This window comes from Cucumis melo, chromosome 1, assembly GCF_025177605.1.
Source record: "Cucumis melo cultivar AY chromosome 1, USDA_Cmelo_AY_1.0, whole genome shotgun sequence".
NCBI lineage: Eukaryota > Viridiplantae > Streptophyta > Magnoliopsida > Cucurbitales > Cucurbitaceae > Cucumis > Cucumis melo.
Window position 1 is genome coordinate 6,599,170 of NC_066857.1, and position 11,503 is coordinate 6,610,672.

Below are 11,503 nucleotides of genomic sequence, written 5' to 3' on the forward strand. Positions count from 1 at the left end.
CCCGAGTTTCTTTTTTTATTTTTTACATTATTTATGTTTTGGTGTGCTCTTTAGTTTAATAAAGAGTTCTTCAAGTTCATTTAAAGTTGAGATATTTGAACTTTGGATAAAGTTGAAGAAGAAATGGAATAAGTAAGAATAAATAAGGATGACTAATATGATATTAATGACGAGAGAAACAAAAAGATGGAGTATAAAGTCATACATCGTAGTATGATAGAAAGGAAATAAATCATAGATATGAAATAAATCATAGATGAGAATATTTCTCGTGTTATAATAATACATATTACAATTTAACAGATCATTCAATGATTTAGTAATTTATTAAATATTAGTAGCTGCTTAGGTTGTTAACGATAAATGAGGCTATTATGGAAAATTTTCTAGACTATTATGGAAAAATTTCTAGACTATTGTAGTACTAGAAATTTCTTAAGATGGAAGATAATAGGGAATAAATATTTTTATACATACAATTTTTAATTTCTTTTTCAGGAAAGTGTAGCTTTTTAACTTTACTTTGAAAGTTTAGAAGTATTAATGAAAAGTTTAACACGTGTGTTAGTACAAATTGTTTGTAGGTTCTACCATTACAATTATATGACCTACTAATTTTTTATACATTGAATTTACTATTAAACAACTTTCTATACTTCACAACTCCATCTTGGTATTTAAAGATTAAAGATTCCTTAACCAACTATTTCAAACTCCACTTCTATTGTATTATGGTATTTGTTTTAGACTAATGTAAGATATGTAGGTATTTAAAGATTTTTGGAACATACGGAGAGTTTTTTAAACATTGATTTTCTGTATTCTTGTGTTGAAGGGATCCACTTTTTACTTTCTTTCTTTTTTTTTTACTTTCTTTTAATATAAATTTCACTTTTCTTTAATTTGTTTTAGTCTTATAATTAAAGCAAACATGGTCTACGTATTTTAATTTCTTTATGTATATTTTAGTCATTTTATTTTTTAAAAAATATTTTCAAATTCAAATTTAGATTAGCAGTCTTTTAAATAATATAAAAAAGTGGCAAATATTTACATTGTATAGAACAATTTCGAAAATGAAAAAGAGCATAGACCCACCGTGTAAAATATCGAAAATGTCCCGTCAACAATATGAGTTAATATATTTGGTAACAAATTAATTGGGTACACGATTATTTAGATTTGTCTACGTTAACCAAATCTAAACCATTTTTTTTTCGGTATATAATCGTTTAGATTTGGCTACAAGATATTTTGTATTTGGGTTCCAAATCTAAAAACACTATAGTTTAAGCTACTCCAAATCTTAAAGGATTTTTTTCAATATTCTTTCTACACGATCTTTTAATTTTGGTTACTCTAATTTAAATGTCTAACCAATTTTTTTCAAGATTATCTGTTTAAAAAAGAAGAAAATGCAAAAAAAGAAAAAGAAAAAGAAGAAAGATATGCCTAAGAAACAGAGGAAGAATAAAAAATAGAAAAATATGGAAAGACAAATCTAGAATATTTAAAATATGAATAAATTTATGGACTTTATTACATGTGCGGGGTAAATATTTACATAGTTTGTTATATTTAGGAAAATTATCTTTTAAATTAACTTATTATTTTATAAAAAAACCCTGAATTAATATACACTATTTTGTTTAGAAAACTAAAAAATAAAATAATAAAAGTGTATTGATAGGTTGGTTTTAAAAAAATACAAATATATTATAAATTTTAGTTTATATTAATTAATTACAAAGGTTAATAAGATAAGAGCCTAACTCAACTAACATAGAATAGAGATTCCAAGTTGAAATTTGATATATATATTAAAATATAAATTAATGAATTGAGATAGGAACAAAAAGATTTTATCAATTTAAGAAATTTCTACGTAAAATGGTTAGAAAACAAACATAACATAGTTATAGGAGTATTCTTAAATAATTTAAAAAAGTATTATTACCAAATGAATATGGTTATCTAAAAATGGAGGGCCTACGAGTAAATTTAAAATGAATTTAGGACATCTTAAATGAATTAGAGGAGAAATAGTGATGAGAAAATTGAAATGCAAGCAATGACTTTTGGGGCTACGTACACTTAATGCACAATAATTTATTTTCTCAAAAAAAAAAAAAAAAAAAAAAAAAAAAAAAAAAAGAAATAAAATAAAAAATAAAAATCCCACTCATCAATTCCCCAATTTTGATTTCAATTTCCCATACTTCCTTTCCCCCTTTTGTTTGTTTGTTGATTTTTCTATTTTTCCAACATCGATCTTCACAAGTTTTTTCGCATTCTCAACTTCAAATCTTTCTCTTTCGCCAACACATTTCATATCACAACAAACCAAAATCAGGAACATAATTAATTTCTAATTTCTCTCTTAATTTCTTTTAATTATATATAAATTTGTATCCATTCCATTTCATTACATTTCGGTGTTGTTGATTCGATATTAATCTCTTGATCGTTGCAACTTCGACCACCCCCACCACGGCGATCACAATTCCACTGCAAAGATTATGCTGATGGACCCTAATTTCTCGTCGGCGAAGCCACCCCATCCGGTGGCCATGGACATCGAACATATGCCGGAAAATCCTCATCGTGCTTCCCACCACCGCCGCTCCCACTCCGATACTTCCTTCCGCTTCCCAAACCTTGATGAACTTCTCTTCTTCGACCCTTCCGAGCTCGACCTCTCCATGCTCTCTTCCCCTTCTTCTCCCCCTACTGCCGCCACTGTCATGGCCGTTGATTCCTCTGATGCCAAGTTTTCTGATGACGCCGTTCGCCCTAAGCCCGAGCCGATTGCATCTGGACCTTTCGGTGGTCACTTACGGAGCTTGTCTATGGACTCTGATTTCTTCAAGAATTTGGACCTTGGTGGTGATACTGGGGAAATCGATTCTTTGGGGAAGAAGACTCCGGTGAGTGAACAACGGCCAGTTCGTCATCGACATAGCTTATCCATGGATGGTTCGTCGTCGTCGTTTGAGGCTGATTCAACCCTAGTGATTGATGGAGTGAAGAAGGCAATGGACCCGGAGAGACTTGCGGAGCTTGCTCTAATTGACCCGAAAAGAGCTAAAAGGTCAACATTCACTTGTTTTTCTCTCTTTGACCGTAATGGAACTAATTTTAACTGAATTTGAAATTGATGAACTGAATTTTGGAATCTAGGATTCTTGCGAACAGACAATCTGCGGCTCGTTCGAAAGAGAGGAAGATACGATACACGAATGAACTGGAGAGAAAGGTTCAGACTCTGCAGTCCGAAGCTACCACTCTGTCTGCGCAGGTGACGATTCTACAGGTATGGATTCAATTGCTTTCATAGCGAACTGGAAGTTTTGTTGGACTGACACCTTAAGCTGCTTGTGGTCTTCTGAAATCCAGTTGCCTTGGCCATGAAATGTTAATAAGATAGATCAATATGGCTCCTTGAGTTGACTAGATTTCTTGGAGAGAGAAAATTCAGGCTAGAAGTGAGTTTGTGGTGAGGAAAGGGACTGATGAAATGCTAAAATGCTATGAAGTTTTGTGCATGATATGTCTGTTCAAAAGTTGAAGAAAGGGACTGATAAAATGCTATAAAGTTGAGATATCTTCTTCAATTCATGGTGTTGGATTATGTTAAATCATCAAGATAGGTTTGAAAATTAGATAGGTTTCTCAAGATATTGTGTTACGGTAGAAGGAGAAGTAGATTTAAATTAACTTATGAAGGAAGCTTCTTGTACTTAAATGCTTGAGTTTAGGATTTGAAGTCATGACTCCACCCATTGAATTTTGTATTAATTTCCAATATAAAGTTTAAAGCAAAGTGGATAGGGATATGTATATTGAGTCTTTTATAATTGTTCTTTACACTTTACCCTTGGGTGATAATTCGATTCACAAAGCACTAATACTATTGATGTCAATTGAGGAGAAAACAGTCTTGTTAGGATAAGAACACAAGACTTGCTGTCGTATGATAAAAATCTGCATAATGCTCACAGAAACAGAAAAAGAAATTCTGGTTTCTTTAATCAACTATTCAAGATATAAGTGCTGGATCAATGGCATCCATCATGTGGATGTTGTCTTGTTATGTCTTCATGCTACATTTTTAAAACTTCAAAGCCCGTTATCTTCTTTGCCTAGTTTCTGCGTTTGCCTAATATGCTTTGACAACTTTTGTTATCCAAAACGAAACCTTGAGACAATCCATTATTACCTGTATCGTTTTCCTTTGCTGTTCAATTTGTCTCACCCACTATAAACTCCCGTTATTATTTGCAACGTCGTGCCTTCCCGTCTTTCATAGATTCCATTTTTTATCCGACCAAACTTTTTTTCTTCGACTGTAATGTACTGCCATTAACACTAAATGTTTTAGATTCTCAATTATATAGGAGGTTTAATCTTGCAATTTTTGTTTTCAACTCTTAACTGATAAGCTTTAGCTACATGGTAGAATTTGTTTTTGAAATCCATTTTGGATTTTTGGAAGGTTTTTCTTTCCTTTCGGTAAATTTTTTCTATCAATAGAAATTATTGTTTCTTTTAAAAAGAGCTCTCATGTAATAAATTTCATGTTATGCAGAGAGATACTAGTGGATTAACTGTGGAAAATAAGGAACTCAAACTTCGGTTACAGGCTATGGAGCAACAAGCACAACTTCGAGATGGTATGCAAGCATGTGCAACTGCTTTTCTATCTCAACTTTCACTTCTATAAAAGCACTTCGTAGCATAAAAAGAGTACTAACCAGCAATAGAAAGAAGGAAAATATATGTTTTTGGAGTTTACCCTTCGGCCCTTCTCTTCTTCTAGGATGTGTTGTTCCCTGTATTTTTGTTTGTTCTCTCTTTTCTCTCAGTTAAGAGGGTGGGTTCATTTCACATACACAATGATTTACCCATGATTCTTTTTCGTGCTCCACAGCTCTGAGTGAAGCTTTGAAGGAAGAAGTTCAACGACTTAGAATAGCCGCTGGCCAGGTTGCATCGATCAATGGAAATCCTTTCAACCGACCTCTGCAATATCCTTCATCCCGACCACCTGTACACCATTTTAGTAGCTCCCATGCTCAGCAGGGTCAACAGCAGCCACCACCCATGTTGGCTACCAACCAGCAGCAATCAGACCCAAAATGGACAAACTCCTCTCTGCTTCTAAGTCGAAGTCCTGATGGCCAAGCAAAACCTTAGAAGATGTCTGTACATATAAATATTATCTAGCAAGCGAGGGTAATGGTCTTTTACAATCATTTTCTTGTACATTATTCTTATATATATATATATCTTATATGCATATTAGAAGTTTGTCATCTGTCAGCTGTTACGGATGTTGTTCAATAAAATAACTTCGAGGTATAATTGGATGATCATGGTAATTGTCTTTTGATACACAAAGGTAGCATCTTCATATGATTGTACGCAGCCAGTTCACCTTTGCCCCTTTTGTTATGGCATTTTGTACTCAAGTGTAATGTTGATATTTCGGTTTGAAGAGTATACTTATTGGCTGCTCGTTGTTTAACTATGGTTAGTTCCCATATTAAAAATGATGATAGAATTGGATTTGTACCCCAAATAAAGGTTGCTCAAGTTAAGAGATAAAATGATTCATGTCTGGGATATATTTTCTTGCCCTTACCATTTGTTATATGGATAACTTGGAAGGTAAAGTGAGTTATGTACCTAAAAGGATCCAAAACTTGTGTTTTGTTAATTGATTGTTTAAATTATAAGTTTGGTCTCTAAACTTTGAGGTTTATATCTAATTTTGTGTTCAACAGGTGGTTAAATATAAAAATATCAAAGTTTAGAGACCAAACTTGTAATTTGCTATTTTGGAAAAATTAGTTGATTTATTAGATATAAATTTGATCATTATGTCAAATGAAACTTTAAACTTTCAATTTTGTGATTAATAGGTATTAAGAATGAGTCACTGACCAATTAGATACAAAATTTAGAATAAATAGATCAAACAGGTATAAAACTCACAGTTTAGAGCTACTCTTATAATTTAACCAATGATGAAACAGAACTATCATCTTTACTTGCTCATACTCATTAACTCAATGTTCTACACTCAAAAATCCAATATTACATGTCGAAATTGACCTTCACCTTCCCTTCCCTTACCTATCACTAAGAAATGATTTGTACTTTTGCGCTATAAATTTCCAAATGAAACCACACAAAAACCAAAGTCGGCTGAATCCACCCTACAACTTTGGCATCTAGTTCAAGGGTCCCTCGTTAGAAGAACAAGATTCTTCAACCGGCAGCTACCAAGTAAATCAAAACATAATTTGGATGCAATACTGTCTTCCTAGCGTTCCTCCAAATCATAAAATATAATAATAGTAATCCAAAGCTCAAACAAGTTTTTGTTGTGTTATGTGAATGAGTACAAAGTTTTCGTCGGTAGCAAAGTTTATTCAAATCACTATCAAAAACTAAAGCTGCTTTTAACGTCATTTACAAAGCCATTCTCTGGCAGTTTTAAATGGTAACAGGAGATACGTTTTGAATCAAAACTGAAGTTAGAAAGAGAGCTAGATTGTTAGTAAATTTTCATAATGGCTCTAATTTTTTTGCTGATGTTGGTTATTGTGTTGTTTGTGTTATTAGCTTTCTTGTTTGTTCGTTCATGGGGTTGGCCAAAGGCAATGGAGGAGATTCCTGGGAATTTGGGTTGGCCAATTGTTGGTGAAAGTTTTTCTTTTATATCAGAGTTTAGTAGCCCTGCTGGTATTTGCAGTTTCATGATCAAAAGACAAAAGAGGTACCAAACTTCTCATCTACTTCAATTATTTGTTTCTAAAAAGCGTATACGGGTTGGGTTAGGAAGAAGTTTGGACCTACCCTAGATCCGAACAAGGTCTCCAACCCAGCCATTATTTGAGTTTGTTTACAACACATGATCCCAAAATGCTTGGGATAAAAGTTAGATAGCATTTTAGAGGGCAATATGAAAAAGTAGTTGTAGAGTACTACTCTTAACTCGAGTAGTTGACCATACAATAAAAAAGAAATGTATTAGTAGTATAGAACTAAGCATCAAAAGGATTTGTCTACGGATCAGGAGTGCTTTTATAATAAGTACTTTGAAGGAATTTTAATATTGAACAATTTCTTAAAATTGTTATGAAGTACCTTTTTCTCGTATCATTTCCAAGTGAGAAATGGTTAACATGGCCTTAATGCTTATAGTTAAACTACTTTTTAGCACTTATTATAAAATCATAATACTCAAACTCGTTCTTAGGTTTGGCAAGGTTTTCAAGACCAGTGTGCTAGGGAGACTAATGGTGTTCATGACGGGGAGTGACGCTGCTAAGATTTTACTAACGGGAAAGGATGGTATGGTGAGCTTAAACCTGTTCTACACCGGCAAGCAAGTTCTCGGTCGGAGCAGCTTGCTTCAGACCAATGGCGAAGCCCACAAGAGGCTGAGACGGCTAATCGGAGAACCTCTCTCACTTGATGGCTTAAGGAAATACTTTCAGTTCATCAACAATTTGGCCATTGAAACTCTAGATGAATGGTCTGGAAGAAAAATTTTTGTTCTCGATGAGGCTTCTACAGTTGAGCTTCTCACTTCAAAATGATCATATTAGAAGGTTTAGGTGATGAGATGATATCACATAATAAGCTTTTGTGTTTTTTGTAGTTCACTCTTAAAGTTATTGGTAACATGATCATGAGCTTGGAGCCTGAAGGAGAGGAGCAAGACAAGTTTAGAGACAATTTCAAGATAATCTCTTCTTGTTTTTCATCTCTGCCTCTTAACATCCCTGGAACTGCTTTCTATCGCGGTATGAAGGTAATAACATGGAATGGGCTTTTGGAGTTATTAGTTATTATAGTCGGTAGTTATTATTAGTCATTTGTATTTGAGGTACATACTATTTGAGTGAGAAAACAATAATTTGTTCTTGGAGTGGAGGAGATTTTAATATGGATATAAATGAGAAGAGAATATGATTACAAAATAGTAAATACCATATACTAAAGGTAGCTTCACTGTAACTAAGTGTTCAAACAATTACTGGGATAAGGCAAATTAGGGCCCCAAATTGCAAACACCCCATGACAACTGACCATCAATATTAGAAAAGATCTTACATAAAATCGGATGCCCTCGTACCATATTAAATCATCACAAAATCCAAGAGCTTGTGCTGAAGTTGATATATTATAGTATCCGTATTCATAATGATTTTTTCATTATTCAAATGCATAAGGCGTGAAGGTTGAATCTTTTAAGTATATTTTTGAGTTGTGTTCAGGCACGGAAACGAATGTTCGAGATGCTAGATTTGATCATTGCAAAGCGACGGAGCGGAGAAATTTGCCGACAGGATTTCTTGGATTCACTAATAATCAAACACAACAAAGCAGGAGGAGAGAATGATGAAGAGAAACTAACAGATGCACAATTGAAGGACAACATACTAACTCTACTAATTGCTGGCCATGATACAACAACTGCAGCTCTCACTTGGCTTATCAAATTTCTTGGAGAAAATCCCAATGTGTTGGAACAACTGAGAGTAAAAACATCTTCCTGATTCGCGACGGATTCTGTTTTTGAAAAAATTAAAGCTACTTGCTTTTATTTGTTTACTAATTTTGAATTTGCAGATTGAACACCAAGAAATTCAAGAAAAGAGAAAGGGAGAGAATCTCACATGGAGTGATGTTAACAACTTGCCTTATACTGCCAAAGTATGTATAAGATTAATTGAATGCTAAATATGAACTGAACTTCAATACCAAAAATTAGTGATAATATAAGAGAAATGAGTTTCTTTGGGGGCCGTAAATGAAGTTCAGGTACTCAGTGAAACTTTGAGGAGAGCAACAATTTTACCATGGTATTCAAGAAAAGCTGCTTTGGACTTTGAAATTGGAGGTATGTCTCTCAATTAAAATTCACCAAGATTCTTGTGTCTAGATTAAATTAAAAATTTTATCATAGAGAAGATTACAATTGATATATCCAGTTGGACAATATTTTTTGTATACAAATACCTGTAAACACATAAAATAAAATATCCAATATCCAATGGTTATTCACAGTATGAACAACGCTAATAACTCAATGACTTAGTTTGAAAGTAAAAATAACCGATTCTTTTTTTGATAATCATTTAGTTTTTAAAAATCAAGTCTATAAAACGTTCTTTGTCTAAATATTTTCCTTTAAAATCTACTTTTGCCAATATTTTAAAAAATGGAGTGAAATTTTGAAAACTAAAAATAGTTTTTAAAAACTTGAATAAAGAAAAAGATGCAAATTATAGCATAAAAAAGGGGAAGTAGCCTTAATTTTTAAAAACAAAAAAGTTACCGATCAATGAAGTTATTAATTAGTATGGGCATTCTAATTATTGAGGCCTGGGCGTTGCAGGATACCAGATCAAGAAAGGGTGGTCAGTAAACTTGGATGTTGTTTCCATTCACCATGATGCTAGAGTTTTTCCAGAACCCCAAAAGTTTGATCCATCAAGATTCGAGGTATTCATTAATGAAAAAGAAGTTAAACACCCTGGATTAGTCTAGCGGTAAATAATTGTATGAATTTGCTAAAGGGAGCTAATCAAGAGTGCATGGGTACAACTCATTGCGGCTAGCTACTTATCAAAAATTTAGTTTTCTTGACACCCAAATATTGTAGGATCAAGGAGGTTTGTATTGTAACTCTAGTCGAAATATGCAAAATACTGACCTCGACACTCATGGATATTAAAAAATAAAAAGGAAAAAAGTCTGGGTTTGAGTTCTTAATTAATTCTATGAGCGGAGTTGATGAATGAAGATGTAACTTTAAATTGAACTGCAGGCACCATTGAAGCCTTTCAGCTTTCTTGGATTTGGGAGTGGACCAAGAATGTGTCCTGGAATCAATTTGGCAAAGCTGGAAATTTCAGTCTTCATCCATCACCTTGTCTGCAAATACAGGTCAAGTTTCTATATCTACCATCTCTAAATTTCATACGTAGAAATCTGATTTGGTTTCATTTCTCTAATATTTATATACTGAGATTAACATAAATATTTTAGGAATCCAATAGATATTGGCGTCTTCTTATTAATATAAGTAATTTTTCATCTTCTCAATCGTATTAAAGTTTAGGGAGTAAACAGAGATTGGATTACCAAGTTTTTTGTATGATTTTGAGTGATAATGAACAGATGGACATCTTTGGAAGAAGGGAATGATTCAGTGCAGCCAACTCTAGTGAGGATGCCTAAGAACAAGTATCCAATTATAGTGGAGCCGTTGTGAGATCACCTTCTTTCTCTGCTGTGTTTGAAAACTGAATTTCAAGAATAAGCAATGAGGGAATATATAGGGTACAATAATATATATATAAGAATTCTCTATCACTTATTTGTATATTTCATATGGAGTGATGAAATGCTTTAGCGCTGGTAGAAAACTGTGTTTTTGTATGAAATTTAAAAGCTAAGGACAAAAAACTCCCCAAGTTTGGTTAAACACATTCACAATTGCATGTATTTGCGGATATCTTGTATGTGTATAACCATATAATCATATAATTCAATGTTTGCATATGCTGTGTTATATTTTAACTATATGAGTATATGATATATATAACCTAGGTAGCAACACATACGAAAGGTATGTATATATGGTTTATATTTGAGAAAAAAACATTCGAGAAAAAAATTTGAAATGTTTGGCAACATATTAAAATAACTTTTGGAAAATGAGTTGGGTTCAATAGTATTACCAAATCTTTTATTACGAAATTTTGTTTTATGACATAAACTCAACTACATAGTTTTGCATATATATGTCCACCAGTTTTTTACCATTTGCAGTGCACGTTTTAGTGTCAATTATGTATATTTTCTTATAAGCAATAAATTAATACCGTGTAAACCACAAATGACATATTGACACTATCGTAAAGACTATTTTTTAAGATTTTATGAAACATCAGAGACTAATTAACATTGTTGTTTAATATAGTTTAAGTGATGCTTAGCTATCATTGTTTCTAAACGATTTGGTAAGTGATGCTTCTTCAGTAACATTCTCATAATATTTGTAAATCTAATCACATTACCAGGAGTACAAAATCAATCGATTCTTTTAATGTTGAATTTGGTTAACGATCGTGTGATCAAGGCCTCATGACTTCAATTAACAACATAACGTATATAGAAAGTGGTATCTTTTAATTAGAACTGTAAATTGGTATAAATGGAGAATATGGAAGCTACGACTTTTTGTAAGATGATCCCTTTTTAGGTGCTTAATAAAAAAAATGGCCCTCTTTTCAGTACTCAACCAAATATATCCTTTTGATTGTGTTAGCATCATGTGAAGTTATCAATTTGTCCCTAAATTCAATCGGCGCATCCAAGGCCCACTCTCTACCCGCTTCACATCTACTCGATCCTTGATGCTCGACACACGTTTCCTCGTTCCGCAAAGTAACAAAAAAGATATACACAATTTTAACTA

At 32.9% G+C, this 11,503-nt stretch overlaps 2 protein-coding genes across 2 annotated transcripts; both read left to right on the plus strand.

Annotated features, from left to right (window-relative positions):
- The first annotated feature begins 2,196 nt into the window (after nt 1-2,196).
- On the plus strand, nt 2,197-5,527 carry LOC103500087 (transcription factor VIP1). The gene is made up of 4 exons (XM_008463290.3): nt 2,197-3,091; nt 3,181-3,313; nt 4,589-4,673; nt 4,931-5,527. Exons 1-4 carry the CDS (start codon nt 2,520-2,522, stop codon nt 5,194-5,196), a joined length of 1,056 nt encoding a protein of 351 aa, XP_008461512.1. The 5' UTR covers nt 2,197-2,519; the 3' UTR covers nt 5,197-5,527.
- A 971-nt stretch (nt 5,528-6,498) lies between these two features.
- LOC103500086 (abscisic acid 8'-hydroxylase 3-like) lies at nt 6,499-10,533 on the plus strand. Its single transcript, XM_008463287.3, has 9 exons — nt 6,499-6,784; nt 7,268-7,586; nt 7,673-7,825; nt 8,292-8,555; nt 8,647-8,730; nt 8,839-8,917; nt 9,416-9,522; nt 9,848-9,966; nt 10,201-10,533. Exons 1-9 carry the CDS (start codon nt 6,579-6,581, stop codon nt 10,292-10,294), a joined length of 1,425 nt encoding a protein of 474 aa, XP_008461509.1. The 5' UTR covers nt 6,499-6,578; the 3' UTR covers nt 10,295-10,533.
- The last annotated feature ends 970 nt before the right edge of the window (nt 10,534-11,503 follow it).